This window comes from Crocodylus siamensis, chromosome 2 (genome assembly GCF_052110815.1).
Source record: "Crocodylus siamensis isolate JL-2025a chromosome 2, ASM5211081v1, whole genome shotgun sequence".
NCBI lineage: Eukaryota > Metazoa > Chordata > Crocodylia > Crocodylidae > Crocodylus > Crocodylus siamensis.
Window position 1 is genome coordinate 288,556,543 of NC_143396.1, and position 18,501 is coordinate 288,575,043.

At 43.1% G+C, this 18,501-nt stretch overlaps 1 protein-coding gene across 4 annotated transcripts in view; it reads right to left on the bottom strand.

Moving 5' to 3' along the window:
- NIN (ninein) overlaps positions 1 to 18,501 on the bottom strand; it is a 100,028-nt gene that overhangs the window by 11,964 nt on the left and 69,563 nt on the right. For 3 of the 4 annotated variants that reach the window (XM_090034345.1, XM_090034346.1, XM_090034347.1), the window contains exons 22-28: positions 15,714 to 15,836; positions 14,834 to 14,947; positions 13,535 to 13,681; positions 11,206 to 11,385; positions 10,462 to 10,611; positions 8,306 to 8,404; positions 2,612 to 2,812 (exon numbers count right to left, since the gene is read on the bottom strand). In XM_090034345.1, coding sequence (XP_089890471.1) covers positions 2,612 to 2,812; positions 8,306 to 8,404; positions 10,462 to 10,611; positions 11,206 to 11,385; positions 13,535 to 13,681; positions 14,834 to 14,947; positions 15,714 to 15,836 — 1,014 coding nt within the window. Of the gene's footprint in view, positions 1 to 2,611; positions 2,813 to 6,581; positions 6,643 to 8,305; positions 8,405 to 10,461; positions 10,612 to 11,205; positions 11,386 to 13,534; positions 13,682 to 14,833; positions 14,948 to 15,713; positions 15,837 to 18,501 lie in introns of those variants that run through there. The other variant, XM_090034348.1, reaches the window with a different exon arrangement.

The following is an 18,501-nucleotide window of genomic DNA, read 5'->3' on the forward strand; positions in this document are numbered from 1 at the left end:
TCCTTTTGATGAACTAAAAGGCATTCACATATGTAGGCCTTTGCCGGTATTGGGACAGCATACAAGTTTAGCAGATTAAAAGATGTATTTGATCAACCCATGCTAATCTCCATTGTAAGCACCCTAGAACTTGTATATCTTGTTTTACCTTCAGCTAACTACATTAATCTCTACTAAAAGCTTATATGGGTTTTAAAGGTGTCTACAGTAAAGTTGTTCACAGGTTCAACTAGGCACATCTATATCTCTTTTTTTTTTTTGTGGTGAATCCAGTGCCCTTTTCCCACAGATAAGTCTTACAGAACATCTAACAGGAAAGATTTACCTGATATTCATCTGCAGAGCTGCTAGTTACAGCAGATGCATAGGTTGACCTGGGTGAGCTTTCAAACGATGTAAAAACTTTTCCATTCCCTAAAACAGTAGGGGCCATTCCCCCCCACCTTTTTTTAAACAGGGTACCACAAATTACACTCCTCTTCTATAAGTGTCACTCCAATCCCCTTCCCCTGCTCAGTCTATTGCTCTGCTTTCTCCCCTGTGCTCCCTGTCAAGTTTCCTCCTCTGCTTCCTCCTTCCAGATCTGCTTTCTGCTGCTGTACCGTCTGTCCCCTCTTGGATCTGCCATCCGCCACACACACAGGCTGCCTGTGCTACTTGTGCTGCATTGGGTCACCCCTGCCCTAAAAGATCATACACTTGATTGATTCCTTTTAACACAGTCCGGAGCATAATTGAAAACACTGCTGTAACGCAGATTTTTTGTGCATGTTTTCAGTTTTTATTTATTTGTTTCGTTATAAATAAAATTCGAAATTAAGCATTATATTTTACTCATCAGCCCTTTCTGCATGAGCAAAGAAGCTCAGTTTATGGTAATATTGCTTCTTTTCACTAGAGGCCCAAACAGAAGATCTTATAATGCAAGGCAGCTTGCTTTTAATTCATTGTTATGCTCACCTTTAGTTTCCTGTTTTGGGTTCTGTCTCATTAAAAAACAAGCAAACCAAAAAACCTATAAAATATTTTTAAGTATCATAGAAGAACTCTTTTACAGCCTTAAAGGCCATTAAAGCACATAAGGATGGGAATATTCTTTTTTTCATACACCTATTCCCTCCATCCCCACCTGATCTCCAAAAAGCTCAAATATTAGTGAGTCCCTTAAAAGATGCTACATTTTGAATAACTGTTCATTGTTTCTATGCCAAAAGAGTATATTGTGCTTTAATTCTTCCTATTTGGGTATAGGTAATGTTGAGGAAAGAAGGAGTCAGTTGCTTAGAGAAAAGCTAGATCAGTGCCATTTAAAAAAACCCCAAAAAACAAATTTTAGGAACAAAAAAACCCCCAAGCTGTTGGGCAAGGTTCAAAGGCTCTTGCCAACTTTACAATCTTTTGGGTTTCACAATGTTGTTTAATGCTGCAATGTCTTCTGAGCATGACGTTGTTCAAAATACAAGCTTATTTGTTAAGGAGACAGGAGAAAGTATTTAGCATTTTAATCAAGTTACTGGAAGTTTTGCTTCCCCACACAAAGCTCAGGTTAACATATCAGTTTTTAGAAAGAAGGTACAGGAGAACTTGTTTCCTTTTTGGGGAAAAAAAAGCAAAGCAGCTTAGAGCAACTGTAGTTTACACTGGAAATGCTAGCGTTCCTACCAGCTCAGCTCCTTATCTCTTGTAACACACCTCTTACGCATTTCAGTTTGGGGCTTTACTGGAACACACAACTAGAAACTGTATTAAAAGCAGTGAATATATTAAGTCTTTTATGAGCAGTGGCTGCAATGTGTTCTTGAAAAATAACCCACAGGTTTTCTTTCAATAGCGCCAGTATTTTAAAAGCATCATACCCGAACCTCTAAAATGGCCTTCTGCTATGCCCAGACAATCACCAGGTTTCAGTTAAAAAAAACCCCAACTTTCAGGAGCATTGAAAATGCTTGTATTCTATCATGCAAGACCGGACTCAGCTGAACTCCACCATTTGTGGCAGCAATATAATACCCCGGTACGGTATGCGTTTCTGCAATTTACAGTATGCCGCGCCTTGGAAACTAGGTAACTTCCTACCTGGATATTACATTTAGAAATAGTGAACTGTCATATAAAAGTATCAACAAGGAGTGTCAAACTCATCAGGGCCTGTGGACTGGATGAGTAGTGCAGGGCTGGTCCACGGGCCGGATCGGGCCCACAGATGCCCCCACTCGCATGTCTCCTTCAGTAAGCACTGCAGGGCCAGTCCAGGGTGGTGTGGGGGTCAACAGGAAAACATCAGGGACTGGATTCTGGGGCTCTGTGGACTGGATCTGGCCCACAAGCCATACATGTTTGACACCCCGATGTAAACCAAAAGGAGAAAAGCTGCTAATGCCTAGATAGGAATGTATATTGCTTGAAGGGGGTGGAAAAAAAAATAAATCAAGAGGACTGCACAGTTGAAGCTACAGTCTCAAGTTAAACAATGTACATGCTCATTAGAAGATCTTTAGTTTTTGAACTGGCATAAACAGAGAAAGGATCACAGATCAGGAAAAAAAAAACTAAAGGCATCTACTCAGATGTGCGCTCTACATTGGAAGCCATATAGTAAAAAGGATCGTACCTGTGGCATGTTTGTTTCTGAGGGTTGGTTTTCAAGTTCCTCCTGCAGGCGCTGATTCTTCCTTTCTGCTAGAAGCAGCTGATGTTGGAGCTGCTGGAACTGCTCCTTGGGCACCATGGTACAGCCTTGCTGCTGGAGCTGCGGCAGCTCCCGAGTGTGCTGCGACTGGCTAAGCATCGCACCGGAGCTCGAGTGTAGCATCTGATGATTAAACAAACCAGCCGTCAAGCGCAACAGTTTACGCTCACTCCCAGCACAGCTTTGAGAAGGGGCATTTCAGGAAGCACGTGCACTAGAGCCTCACTGGAAACGAGCTCCCGCTTCAAAACTTAATGACTGATTAAAACGTGAGCTGCATTAGTCATTCTGTAGCAGCACTAGTAATCCTTTAGCTCAGAGAAAAAATATGGCAGTGAAAAATGTTGCTTGGTTTCCAACAGGGAAAATATATAGGCACTTGTATTCTACTAGGATGGGGTCTGAGCTTTGATTTAGGTCAGTGGTGATCAACCTCCAACCCCCAAGGGCCAGAAAATGTGGTGACGGGGGAGCAGTAGCAGCATTAATTGCCCCCAGAGTTGGGGCAATTAACGGTACCACCACACCCCTGTTGTCAAATTTCTGGACTCATGGGGAGCCCCACAGCTGGGTGATGCAGGTCTACATGCCCCACAGCTGGGTCCAGCATTCAGCGTTGTCCCAGATCACGCCCAACTAACCCAGCGTGCAGAATCTAGCCCAGGGACTGGCCCTGGGCCACTCATCTGGCTCCACAAGGCTAGGGAGGTTGAGTACCACTGATTTAGGTCACTGGAAAAAGCCTAAACTCAAACTAATCAATGATATTTAACTTAAGTATTTTTTTTTTTTATACCTTTATGTTAACAGCTTCAGTTATATGTTTGGTATCAAGACCCAATGAAACCTACTGGTGTGGGGTGGAGTGAAAGGAAGTGGCTTGGCAAAATGGGCCCACAGGTATCGGTTCTCATCCAGATCCAAAATGTAAACTCAAGTTCAGAGACGCTCATACGTGCAGTTATGCCTTGGGGCCTCAATCTCTGGTTTTTAAGGTTACGCTACAGGTAAGAACTTTTCAGATTCGTGTGTGGAGATTTAAGAAATTAAATCCTACTTATCCTGAATTATGCGACTAGAACCCTGTTCCTCATTCTTTATATTTACTGTGGTATGCTGAATAAAATTAATCCACAATTAATTTCTTCAATTGTGGGCAGATAACTAGCCAACAGGGTTGTGTATGCTCCCATATCTGACAGAGCCCCTTCAAGAGGGAGGTTAGAAATCAAATACACAGATTTCATTTCTGCCAAAACCTGAAGCTTTGTCTTCACTAAAAAATAAGTTTGCTGGCATAGGTATATGAGCAAATTTTCCTATAGTCCTGTTTATCTGGGCAGAAGGTACTTATACAGGTGGAAACCAGCTCATGGTAGTATAATTGCATCTACACCAAGGCTTTTTACCAGCATAAAGTGATAAAGAAAAAAAATTAGATTCCTAATTGATATCACCATACCAGCAAAAGCGTTTAAATTTAGGCCAGGCTTGAGAGGTTCTTGCTTCTCTCTCCTTCTGAAGAAGTGCTGCTTTTACCACCTGGGTAGGGGTGCAATGTCATTTCTGGTATCAGAGCGTTCCAGTAATGCCACTGTGAACCCAGAAGACTCACAATAACAGGAGGGAATTTGTCAGTCAAGTTTATGGACTAGAGGTCTGGTTAAACCCCATAGTTCTCTTTTCCCAGACAATTAAAATGTAATTAAAAAAAAAAAAAAATCAGATAAGTTTCTATCTAGAACACTTCGTGATATTTCAAAATCTGAAACAAATCATTGAGTCCAGATACTGAGGGTTTAATGAGACCAACATGCAGCATGATGCAATTGGATGGCTCTTCTTGCTAACCTATTAGCTACATAATGCAATGTCTCAAGAGGGCTTGATTAACCTTATCCCTCATAACAACTACCCTGGTCTCCTGGGTAGGGGTGTTTGTTGTTGCAGTCCCATGCATGGTTTTACTGCTTCTTTCCCAAATGGCATGATTAAGAAATATCAGATAGCAATCATGCTTTGTTCTTCAGGTACATTTATTTTGGGAACATTTGTAACCATTTTTTTTTTTTTTTTTTTTTTTGCACTGGGGCAGCTTCAGTGTGGATGCCTCAGTAGAGACGGCATAAAATCCTTTATGAGTTGAATCCAACCCTGGTTTGTTTAGAATGCACATAAAATCTCCTGTGCCCTATCTATAGCTTCTACCTTTGTACCCTGGTGCAGGCAATATGGAGGTTATTAATATTCTCGGAAGAGATTAGGCCTGTTTAATTTTTGCACAAGCATCAGGACATATTTCTGAACCAGTGTTTAAATGACTACTCTAATGCTCTCCTAGAAAAGGCTAAGAAAAAACTTTGTCCAGTTTCTATGGGTTTGGTGGGTTTTCTGAAAAATATTTCAGAATATTTTTTTATGACATGAAACAGAAAGATCAGTTGGGAAAAATCTAAAAGTTGGGCACAGATATTAAAGAAAATAATAGTAAAAACCTGTATTCTCTAGAAAATTATGTGCATTCTTTACCACACTAATCTGCTGAGCAAAGAGGAGCAATACCTCACAACTTCTTATGAGATTAAGCCTCTTACTGAATCTGACCACATATACTGGCTAATTGTTCAGAGTCTGACAATGAAAGACATGCAACATATCAGATGTTAATATGAAGAGACATCTCCAAGCTTACAAACAAGTAAAAAGCTATTTAAGTTAAAAAGAAATTAAAATTTCAGAGCCACTTTTCATTTTCTGAAATCCAGTTTATACTCTTCAGCTACCAGAGTATTGTTGTTCTTGCTGTTACGTTAAAGCTATACTTTAGAGCAGTGATTCTCAAGCAGGGTGCCAGGGTACTCTGGGGTACGGGTACCTTGAGATACTTTCAAGGGTACTGTGGGATCCCACACAATGTTAGTCCTTTTAGGTGTGCAAACACGATTCACAAAATAAATCCAGAGTTTTCAAATAGGAATCTAGTGTCAAACCACTGGCGACATGGAGGGGGTGCATGCAGGTGCATGTGCACCCCCTGAATGTGGCAATATACCCCCTGCTCGACCACCCCTCCCCTTGCCACCAATATCATCTGCGGGCAGTCCATGATCTCTGCTCACCACCACCACCTGCGGGAGCTCGCCATGCCCCACCAGCCTCCAGGGGCATGCAGGGTTCATGGTCAAAACCATTCTTTCCTGCTGCGGGCTGAGTTATTTACAGCAGAAGAATTGCTCTAATATTTTTCAGTAGGCAAAGAGCATGAAAATTAAGAGTTGGCATTTTCTTTGGGATACATGGACTCTTAGGGCATTTTACACAAGCTCCAAGGGGGGAGGGGTAGTGCTTTCATTATAGCAGCTCTGAGAGCTGCTCTAATTAAAGCGTTGCCGCCTCTTGTGCATCTCCCCACACTTAAAAATGGCAGTGGGGCTGCTTGAACTAAAACTCATTCAATGAGCTTTAGTTTAAGTGTCCCTATTGCCATTTTTAAGCACAGGGAGACTGATACATGAGATGCAGGAGGCTGCTGGAGCACAGGAATCGCCATGCTTCCACAGATTTGATGAATCGAGTCTGCTCCAATGCACTGGACTTCCAGCGTGACGGAGCAGCCTCTGTGCTCGTGTGTATAGGAGCCCTAAAAAACTTGAGAATCACTGCTTTAGAATATGCCCTTTATGATGCCAGGAAGAAGATGTTCACAATTATTCCACATCTGTTCATATCATCATTACAGCATTTGAACTAAACATTAATAGCTGCATTAAAATGAACAGCGGCCCTTTATTTAAGAGCTATTGGGTTTGTAAGAATCCACATAACAGCATAATAAAAGAAACACATTCAATTTCTCCATGCTATGGTAGTACATTGAAAACGATTGCTCTACCTTCGCACACTATGTCAGACAGAGAACTGCCCCCTTCTCTGCTAGTTCCAACCACTGAGCTCTAGACACAGGTTAGCCACAAACAAAAGGAGAACAGGCATAGAGAAAAAAGAGAAAGTCACAGGCATTAGAGGGCAGAAAGAGTTAAGTGAGTTTCATACACACCTGTTGGGAAAAGTGCGTCAAATATGACAGAGAAAAAATCTTGAATATTAGATATAAAGTTTGAGAGCATTTATTTCCATGTATGGTTTTTAGAGGGGATAGAAACAGTCAGGCATCTTAATACATAAATAGTACATCAACATTTCTCCCATGCACTCAACTTTTATATAAGCAATTCCCCTTGATGTCCTTCACCCTCACAAGACACAAGAAAGCATTTTGGATCACTTATCAGTTGTAGTGCAACTGAATCTGTGTTTTCAGACAGCATGCCCATTTCCTAGATACATAGGAAACTTGCATATAAGCTATGATGGAAGAGTTCAAGACCATCAGTAAATAAAAAAAATGCCTCTATATATATTTAATGATAAAGTCTTGAACTGTTCCATGATATTTTCTATGCAAGTTTCCTCTGGAAGATAGTCTCATACTCATTTTTGGCAGAAGACTTTGCTTTACTGGTCTTTCATGCAAATTCAGGACACAGGCTTATATTAAAGTCAAGGATCAGAGATGTGTCCTGAGCCTGAGTGGTAAGGTTAAGTAGTTAAGGCAAGCCTGTTTCTGCAGCTGGCAGCTAAGGCAACAATGTGGCTAGCTTTGCATCACACCTGAATAACCAGGTCCTTGTCTGCAGCTGGTTAGCTGGAGGAAGCCTTCAGCTTGAGTCTGGTGTGAAACTCAAACTTGTGCTTCTGGATCTGTAGTAACATGCTAACTGTTTGAGTGTGGCACCGCAGACAAAAACCACGAGAGGCGAGTCAATGGCAAATATCCCCATCATAAATAGAAAACAACCTTATGAAATGTATTTTCATTTTAACTGCTCAACAAACTTGTTTCAAGCACATAGAAATGAATCAATCAGACATAAAACAAAGGACGCTTCTCCCACTCTTGCCATCTTATGCTACTAGCCTCCGAGTTGCTCTGCTATGGCTATGAGCAGCGTTCCCTCTAAGCTGTGTGGTGTGCATGGCATGAACACGCCTCCATGGCCACATGCGCCACACAGCTTAGAGGGAACGCTGGCTACAAGCAGAAATTAAAGCAAGATAAATATAGAAAAAGTTCTCAGAAAAATAAATCAACTTAGAAATGTCTCTAGGGTTAAAATGCCTGGTGCTTAAGGTGTAGGTGGTTACAGGAAAGCAGCTTTGTACGTTAATAGCCAAAAGCTGTTGCAATTCACACTAATGTTCAATGAGTTATGTTCAGTAGAGGTTTCAACCTTTTCTTGGGATACAAAAGTCTATGCCTTTCTTGCCAGTTGCTTTTAATCATAAGTCTGAAGGAACAATAGTTTCATCATGCACAAATGAATGACAAACTTCGGGGCACTTTACAGGCTGTATGTGTAATGCTGCAGGATTTCATGGTTAATGTGGATGTGATGGGGCATTGAGAGATTACCTTGATTGGCCTTGCTCACTGAGTTAGCACATTAGTGTCTTATGTTCCTGTCCTACCAGGAAATACCTTTAAATACATATTCCATAGTGTGATGGAGTCATATTTTCCTCTGTTTAACATAGTTAATAATTATTGAAATGTACCTCCATAAGTTGTTCATCCAATTTGACTTGCTTTTTTCTTAGCCCTTCATTTTCCAAGTTGGTCTCCAATTCGCGTTCAAGTGAATTCATCTGACTGATCTGTTAAAAGAAATGCAGTCTGGGAAACTGTTTTATCTACCTTGCTTATTATCTTACTACTTTGCTGAGCATGGATTTTTGTTCCCAAAGATAATTACTGGATGAGTAAAAAATGGTATTCAACATCACAGATAAATCTGAACTGATTACATAAAATTAAACCCTCGAAAACCAAGGTACAGAGACAGAAGCCTAGTGCTACAGGCTGAAGAAGAATACAAGGTAAGAGACAGCAAATTGATACCGACCGCTGGGAAAGCAATCAGACAATCATTTGGTACAGACAGAGGTCTGTTTAACAGTTTAATTTTTGGCAGGCAACCTAGAAGGGGAGGTTTAGGGAAGCGTACAAAAGAGTACAAGGAAATACTTTTGGGACTGTTTACAGGGAACTCTTCCCAAACATGAGGACAGTGTGGTAGTGAGATGGTGCCTAGAAAATTCAACAAATGAGCAATAAAGTTCAGTTCATAATACCAGCCAACCTTCTGGTACTCACTCTCAGAAAGAGAATAGCGAGGGAGGAGACTAACTGTAAAAGCCCTTGAATAGTACAAGTTTTGCTCACAGGAGATGTTTAGATTTCATGTCCAGGAAGAGAGGTAACTCCATCTTTGATTTGGCAGACTGAAAACTTCAGTTTTGTAGTTTTGGTTTGGTTAAATGACAAGCCACCCAGAGCAATAAGAGCCACACCTAACATCTACTGTTCTGCATACCGAAGTTTGTGTTTTTACTTTGGAAAATGGTGTCTGCCACTATATGCGCACCTTTCTTAGAAATGGGTTGGAAGATTTCTTTGGCTACGCAGGTACTTGGGATATAGCCAAACCTAAAACAGAATACTTATCCCAAACCAAAACTGCCATGCTCAGTCTAGCTTTGCTCTGGAAGGAGAAGGAGCAAAGAAGGGCAAATAATGGCTTATAAACTTTGAGGATGAGTTTTTCCTGGGATGCCCGGGGTGTTCGTACAAAATGAAACCTGGAATTCCAGGCTCGAAGCTGAAGTGTGCTTTGGTAGCCTGAGCCTTTGCTACGGGAACAGAAATGTTCGCTTCCAGAAGGGCACGCATCAAGGCAGGCCAACCGCACCTTGGCATGCATCCACAGATGCACCTTGAGCAGGTCCAAGGAGGTGATCCTCCCCCTCCATGTGGCACTGGTCAGGTCGCAGCTGGAGGACTGTGTCCAGTTCTGGGCGCCGCACTTCAGGAGGGATGCGGTCAGCATGGAGAGGGTCCAGAGGAGGGCCACTCGCATGATCAGGGGACAGCAGGGCAGGCCCTATGAGGAGAGGCTGCGGGACCTGAACCTGTTCAGCCTCCACAAGAGAAGGCTGAGGGGGGATCTTGTGGCCTGTTACAAACTAGTCGGGGGGACCAGCAGGCACTGGGGGAGTCCCTGTTCCCCCGAGCACCGCCAGGAGTGACCAGGAATAACGGTCACAAGCTGGCAGTGGGTAGGTTTAGGTTAGATATCAGGAGGCGCGACTTCACGGTCAGGGCGGCTAGGGTCTGGAACCAGCTTCCAAGAGAAGTGGTGCAGGCTCCTACCTTGGGGGTTTTTAAGAGGAGGCTGGATGAACATCTTGCTGGGGTCATTTGACCCCAGTACTCTTTCCTGCCACGGCAGGGGGTCAGACTAGATGATCTGCTCAGGTCCCTTCCGACCCTAGAAACTATGAAACTATGTCAAAGTAAAAAGGCCTGTACTCAACTGACTTATGCATATAGGTACATGAGCAATGGGAGGAAGATCCAGCTTGATTATTGTTGGCCAGGCTGAAGAACGTGTTCATGATGGACATAGAAATGTAAGTGGTTACACTCTAATGCTACTTGAAAAGAGTAGTTACCTAAAAACACAAAACACAAAAGGCCTCCCCCACTTCCAAGTTCAATAGGATTTCATAGCAGCACTACAAAACCCAAAGGATTTGTATATAACAAAAATGTAAAATAAAACAATTGTAGCCTTCCATCTGATCACAGGCAATAGCGACATGCGAGGCACTTAAGCCTGAAAAAGCAGTCACTCTTTCCATTTGAAACAAACCTTCCTGTTTGCAGAGGACAGTTCCTTCTGAAGCTGTTCACACTCTCTCTTCAAACTTAATTTCTCTTGCTCTATGGCTTTCATAATACCCGACTGGCTTTGATGTTTTTGGTGTTTCAGGGAAAGGATGTTAGATTCCAGCTGCCGAATCTGAAGTGTAAAAAAAAGGTTGAATAAAGAACATGAAAAGTCATTCATACATTCTCTAGCCATGCTCGCACCGTCTGTTATGTGTAAATGGATGTTATCCATCACAAATCAAACTGCATTCAATGTTCTTACAGTGTAAACTACTACCTGATTTCCTAACCACTGTTCTTCATTACAATTTTAGTAGTAAATTATTAGCAATGCGAACTATTAAGTTCCTTTTAATAGCAGAAAGTAAAGGATTTGCAAGTGCAATTTAAAAACTGTAGAAGTAAAGTTAGTTGTCTTTTAAAAATGGTCTAGAAGCCAAAATATGGCAGCTTTATATTAAGGATACATTTATCATGAGAAGTTCTCAAACATTAAGTTTCCCTAAAAGGAAGCATTATTTTACTTTATAACAAATGTCTGGTACCCCACGATATTTCCTGGAAAGCACCAATTGCAGCCCTCATTAACCACTTTTTCTGCAATATTTCTATTCAAAGCTAACAGAAATAATTTTCTCTGGAATATGCATTGCAAAGTGGGAGAGAGGGGGCTTTGCTTAACACACAATATGCATCAGTTCCAGTCTCAACTTGCTCAACTCACCTTCTCCCTGGAATGACTGAGATCTGTTTTAGTGGTCTGGATTTCTCTCTGGAGCCTCTCATTCTCTTGCCTCAATAGCTGCTGCTCCTGTTTCATTAGCTGATCCAGTTCATCCCAGCAGAGCTTCTTTTGCTGGCTTTGCAGCCCCGAAGAAGTCACAGCCAGTTCTAGAACCTGATTCTTAAGACAGACAGAATTGCAGGATTAGGCCTTGAAACAGAAGCAGGCATTTTCTGCATTCAAAAAGACTTCACATTTACCAGGAGCCTAGGAGAGGGTGACAAATGGATGTCCATTTTCTGCCTTCCCAACAGTCTATTTTTTTAAATAAACACACAATATGCTAAATTACAGGGCGAGCAGGAGCTTCTTCCTAGCTGAAATCAGGTGGCAAATCAATAGTGAAACATCAGCCTGGTTCATGACTGCACTTAGTTTAAGGGGAAGGAAAAAACCAAACAAACAAACAAGTTGTTCTATTTCAAAGTCTAATAAAGCAAAACAGCAACTTTATAGATTATTACAGAGTCCTCAGTCGGCCTCTTTTGTGTGAGAGCATGAAGCATTTCTGTCATATACATGCAAGTAGAATTAGTGTCTGAATTCATGATGCTGAACACAAGATTACAAACTGGTGCTGCTTATCTATTAAACTTAAGAGGGGGCTCTAATATGGTCTTGTCAAAGACACATTTAACTGAAAACTGAGCATTTGTCAAACTGTACGTCAGGCTTTACGGCTAGGGACAAACATCACACATACACCCGTTCAAGTGATCAGAAACTGGTTTAAACCTGTAACAGAACAGATGTTCAGTGCAAATAAACCAGTTTGAAAATGACTGAAACTGGTTTGAGATAAATCTGGTTGAATGCAGTATCAGACTTAACTGATTTGGGTCAAAACGGTTTATGCAATGTCTGTCCCAGACCCTTTGCTGGTTTAAGTTAAACCAGACTCCCCCAGCATCCCGGCATGCTCTTTGGGCTAGGCTGGGCAGGGTTCTCTGCTCCACAGCAGGGCTAGCCCCTCCCCTCCCCTCTGCTCCCTGGCTGGAGCTCAGCAGAGACTGCAGGCATCTGCCTGGCTTCCCCTGCTCCCCCCTTCCCCTCCCTGCTAAGCAGGGATTCCCCTGTCCCCTCTGCCTTACACAGACACCTCTCAGCATTAGCTAGCAGACCACATGCTGGCTACCGTCCCTGCTGTGGGAGATAGTTCAAAGGAAGAATCAACAGGTAGCTGGTAATGTCCCTCTGTTGTTTTCTTAATAGGGTGATAAACACTGTGTTATCAATTCCCTGCTGGGCTGGTCAGAAGAGTGGGCGATACCTCCCCCTAATCAGAGCATCCTGTGGGGGCCTGGCCATGTCCCCCTCAGCTCAGCAGTGTAAAAGGGAAGGGAGGGCTGCTCCGTGCCCCCCGACTTCTAGCCTGAGCCACTTCAGGCATGTGCAGGGATGTCTGTGCAGTTACCAACTGATTCAGCCTAGGCAGATTAAACTAACTTGCAAAGACTGAATTAATTCAGGCTCAGGCTTTTTGAATGTCTGTCCCTAGCCTACCTGTACTCTGAAGTCCCATTCGGAAGTTAGTTATCCCTAACCATTGGTGAGAATAACTGTACAGAGATTTTTCTGGAAGCCTGTCTTACTGCCAATATGAAAATAACTCCTTGAAAAAAAGATATTTAAAATGTTTAGAGTGGTCAAGCTAAGTGAACCCCCAACACTGACATGCCTGATTAACTATAAACTATCACAGATCTCAATGCAGGAATACAGTTTTAGAGGACTGGTTATAAACAATGATGAACAAGTACGTTAAAAAAGGACTTCAGGGGTTTTTTTTGTCCTTTTGCATTTGAATACAAATACCTGATTGATGAAATAAAAGGATGTGTTGGCTAAACCGTCTTTCCATTTTCCTAAGAGAAGCGTAACAGGGACTGCTATCCTTTATGAGACATTATAATGGAAAGGAAGTTGGAAGGTGTCTGGATTCAAACAGGTTTTCTTTGCACTCAGTTCTGCAGGCTTATTAAGATGCATCGCTTGTTTAGATAAGATGGTCACAGTTTCCACATTTAATGGCAACTTGCTTATGTTTTATCACAGCATGCATCCTTCACCAATGATGCTTAAGTGTTTAGATACTAGTAAAATATTACAACAGGCTACTAAAGATAACAATACCAGTAACTGAAAATTGTGGATAATCAATACCTTGTAGCATGCAAAGCAGTTACTTTGAGCCTGCTCTATGTCAGTTTAACTGCAGGCCATCAGCATTCATGCACATTAACTACTCCTTAAGTTATTCAAAAGTTACCTTATCATTGGCATTTTGGAGTTGCTTGTGCAGTGACATCACTTCCTGCTTAAGAGCCTCCTTCTCCTGCTGGGTCACCCGGAGGTCTGATTTGAGTCGTGACATTTGAAGGTTGATATTTTGTAGTGCTTCATCCAGACTCTGGACCTGAAATGAGGAAGAGCACAACTTTAAATCTGGCTGTGACAAAGAACTAGAGATTTTAGTAACTAACTGCTGTAATTAATGTTGTGCATCTTATCTACTAAGCATGGATCAAATGTCTAGGACTTCAAGATCTGAGTAAGCAGAGAGAGGGAGGAGGACAAAGTGCTAATGTTGTTAGGAAAGAAGGTTAAGCCTTAGACCAATAGGAGTGAACCTTTTTGGCAGGAATGCCACAAATTAGCCCCATACCTCCCCATGTGCCACTCTGATCCCCTTTCACTGCCCGATCTGCTGCTCTGCTTCCTGTCTTATCTGCCACTGTGTGGCCCGTCCCCCCCACTCTGCCATGGGCCACACAGAGGCTGCCAGGTTGATCGCTCTTGCATCAGACAAAGGAAAGGAGCTACTACAGATATGTTAACTTAGGAGGAGAGGTGGTAGATAACAAAAAGATCAGGAAGCCAAATCGCTTGGCTCCAGTACATCTAGAAAAACCCACCGAGCATAACCCAGGGATAAACAAATAAGGAGGTTCTGTGTTCTGGGAACAATAAACTAGGCAATGTCAGGGAATTGCATGTTAGATTTGCTCAGTTTTTAGAACTCAAAAGATGACAATGCAACTATTCTGGAAGGACCCCTTCAAGTTGCCATTCGAAGTTAAGACACAAGAGTTGTCATACGGTTCAGACAATAAATGCACTATCCAGACACTTGTTCCTCCCTTTTGCAATATTTTCCTGCTGACGCAGGACAGGAGAATGATTTCTTCTGAAACTGCTCCCCCTGCCATGCTTGAGCTGCTACATAACTACAGCTGTAGTTAACCAAGCTGGCTACCCTTCCTCTCTCCCCTGTGGCATGTAGTACTAGCCAATGCAGAATCTCTTCCCAATGTACCAGGAGAACTGGGAAGTGGGACTGGGCAGAAAGGAACTGAACCTGAAAAGCAAAACCATAGCAATCCCCACACCAACAGTGCCTAATCAGCCTACGCACATTTCTATACAGAAGACTCCAAGTTCTTCAAAGTATCCTAGTAGTCGATAGCGATTTCACAAAGCAAATACTGTACGAGAATGCCCGCCTGCACCATGAAGCTGATGACATGTTAGTGGTGCAGGTGGATTAATACCAAATGTACTGCTATACCTTTTCCTGTGAAACCATGAGTTGTGTTTTCAGCATCTGATTCTGTTGCTCCCAGGACTTCTGCTCCTGCTTCAAGCCTGCAATTACATTCTCCAAGTAGCTCACTTTAGCTACCTGAAAACAAAAGCAGATAATATGCCACTAATCCTCAAATCAAGTACTGTTGTGGGGCATTTATTGACATAAATGGGGATGGAAGTTGCTATGATGTTTTTAGCTGTGTGAGATAGATTACACTGTAGCACAGTGAGGAAGTCTGTATAACATGCATGCTGGTTACATTGCTCCAGTTCACAACCACAACTGTAGAAAAAAAAAGATACAAATTATAGTTATAAGGGAAAAATACAATCTTGTTGCCAAATGCCTTTCTTCCTGGCATTTGATTACACCCCATGGAAAGGTTTGACACATGCAAAAGGAAACCAAAGTAGAGTGCATGAAAGTAAGCTTTAATGTCTGGAACAGGGGCAGGCAAAAGGCAGCCTGTGGGGCCCCTAAAAAAATTGGAAAATTAATATTTATCTGCCCCTGGCTGTCATACGGCCCTCAATGGCTTGCCAAAACTCAGTAAGTGGCCTTCTGCCCAAAATAATTGTCCACCCTTGGTCTAAAAACCCCTCACCCTGCCCAAACCTTTAAGACAAATTTCTGTAGCACATATTTTCTATGATTTGATTCTGTAGCAAATTCCAAACATGGCAGAGTACAGAGCCCTAAGTATAAGACCGCCAAGGTATAAACTCAACATTTATCTGGCATAGCATTGAGACTGAACATAGAATATTTGTTAATAGAACAGTATATTATTGCTACCAGCACAGCATGTTGGGTACGACAAAACTGGGGGTAGAGGTAAGAACCTGCAAATCTTCATTACCTTATCAACACATCTATTGAGTTCTTCACTCAGGGCTTCTTTCTCTTTCAACAGCTTTTCAGTTTTAGTGATTAAACTAGAAATTTCATTCTGGCAATCAGAGAGATCAGGACACCTGGGCAGCTGTGGGAGACAGAAGGCTGTCAGATCTTCTCTTAACAAGCTGCATTTCTGATTATGCATGAAAGTTTAGACCCAGAAGTGCTAGGAATCTTTTCTCTTATTGCAGCAGCATCCTGCGATCCCAGACAAGGAAGCAGTCCCCTTCATGGCAGGCAGAAGGGGACCTACTAAACACCATTTAGTAAGTCAACAGAGGTGAGAACTACAGTAAAAATCAGACGGTTTTTCCATGGTCCTCCTAAAATGCTTCCCATATGCCAGAAAACAAAACATAAGAAGAGGCCAAGAGCAAGGTAAGTAGCTATTTATATTTTTGTTTGGCTACTGTAGACAGCCATTGAATTTCAATTTACTTTGGATACAGAATGCCTCTGTTGAAACGTGCACCATGTTTTGCCCCTTAATTAAGGTTTTGAAGGACACCTGCCACAGCAGCTCTGCAACAAAATCACAGAATCATAGAAGTCAGGTCGGAGGGACCTTGTAGATCTTCAAGTCCGACCCCCCGCCTGGGCGGGAGAAAAAACTGGGCTCAAATGATTCCAGCCAGGTAGGCATCAAGCCTCTTCTTAAAGGCCTCCAGGGTAGGAGCCAGCACCACTTCCCTCGTAAATTGGTTCCAGATCCTAGCTGCCCTGACTGTGAAGTAGTTCTTACGGATGTCTAATCTAAACCTCCTCTCCAACAACTTGTGGCCGTTATTCCTTGTTATGCCGGGGAGTGCTCGGGAAAACAAGGTCTCTCCCAAACCCTTCTGGTCCTCCCTAGTGAGTTTACAGACAGTCACCAAGTCCCCCTCAGCCTTCTCTTGTGAAGGCTGAACAGGTTCAGGTCCCGCAGTCTCCCATTGTAGGGTCTGTCCTGTTGTCCCCAGATCATGCGGGTGGCCTCCTCTGGACCCTTTCAATGTTGTCCACATCCCTCCTGAAGTGCACGCCCAGTGCCTGACCAGTGCCGCATAGACGGGAAGGATCACCTCCTTGGATCTGCTTGAGATGCATCTGTGGATGCACGACAAGGTCCGGCTAGCTCTGCCAACCGTGACCTTGCATTGTCGGCCCATGTTCATCTTGGAGTCAGTAATGACTCTAAGATCCCTTTCTGCCTCCGTGCTCTCAAGAAGGGAGTTTCTCATCTTATAAGTGTGCTGCTGGTCACTACTGCCCACGTGCAGCACCCTGCACTTGTCAGTGTTGAAGCGCATCCTGTTTTTGTTAGCTCACCCCTGCAAACTATCCAGGTCTTGCTGCAGTCTTTCCCTCCCTACCAGCATGCTCACCTCACCCCAAATTTTGGTATCATCAGCAAATTTAAACAGGTTGCTTTTCACCCCGTCGTCCAAATTGCTGATAAAGAGATTGAACAGCGCAGGCCCAAGGACCGAGCCCTGGGGGACTCCGCTGCCCACTTCCCCCCAGGTCAAATATGACCCATCCACCACCACCCTCTGAGTACGACCCTTGAGCCAATCTGCAATCCATCTGACTGTGCAGGCAGCAATGCCACAGTCGCCTAGTTTTTAAATGACGATGGGGTGGGAGATGGTGTCAAAGGCCTTGCTGAAGTCCAGATAGACTACATCCACAGCAACACCTGCATCCAAGGCCTTTGTTACCTGATCATAAAAGGTCACAAAAAATCATGGTACAAGAGGGACATACATTCCTCATACTGTATTTACTCAAATCTAAGACGACTTTAAAGACACACCCCTTTTCCCAAATTAGATGCTATACATGGAAAATGATACATGTCTTGTAAGTTTCCATGTCAAGAATCTTATTTTTTGAGTCATCTTTAAATTCATCCCTCCCACACCCCACTGCTGGGACAAGGAAAGCAGGAGCAGGGGGCAAGTCATGTAGAGGCAAGTGATAGGGGGGCAGGCAGCCTGACCCCAGATTTTTCCTTTGCTTCATCTTGATTCCCTGCCCCATGCCGGCCTTTTGCCCCCTGCCAGAGATGGTGAGCAGTGAGACCCAGTGCTGATTCCCCTACCACCCTCAGGCCGTGTGCTCCCTGGCTCCAGGCCTGTTCTCTTATTGCTCTCTGGTTCTGGGCTGATCCCTCCACGGCCCCCTGGATCAGCTGAGAACAGTGAGGGAAACAGCCCAAAGCCAGAGAGCAAAAGAGGACCCAGGGCTGCCTGCCAGTGCTCCATTTTAAGGCAAGGCTTCATTTGCCTCCTGATGAGTGGGAAGAAAAAAAATCTAATCTTGGGACTGAGCAAATACAGTATTTATAAGCTGTAAAACACCTGACAGCAAAGCCAAATAAATGACTTGGGCCCTCTTTAGAGGTTCATTGGATCATAGGAAAACAGGGCTGAATGGGCCCCTGTGGGGGTCCTGGATCCAGTGTGTGGGCAAGGCTGCTGTGCCAGATCACACCCATGAACCAATCCTGTGGGCGGATCCTGCACACAGGATCTGGTCTACAGACTGGCCTAATACGACCCATCTAGCTGCAAGGCCAACAGACTCAGAAGCATTACTGTAGAGCCAAGTGGTTATAAAATATGAATGGTTTTGCAATGCTGCCAACATAGGAAAAGCTGGAAATTGGGTGAAAAAAAAAAAAAATGATCGGAAGTACCAGTGATGTTTTCACAAATGGATAACAGCTCCTTATTGAAATCTGCTGAACAAGAGTCTTGGAAATTGTG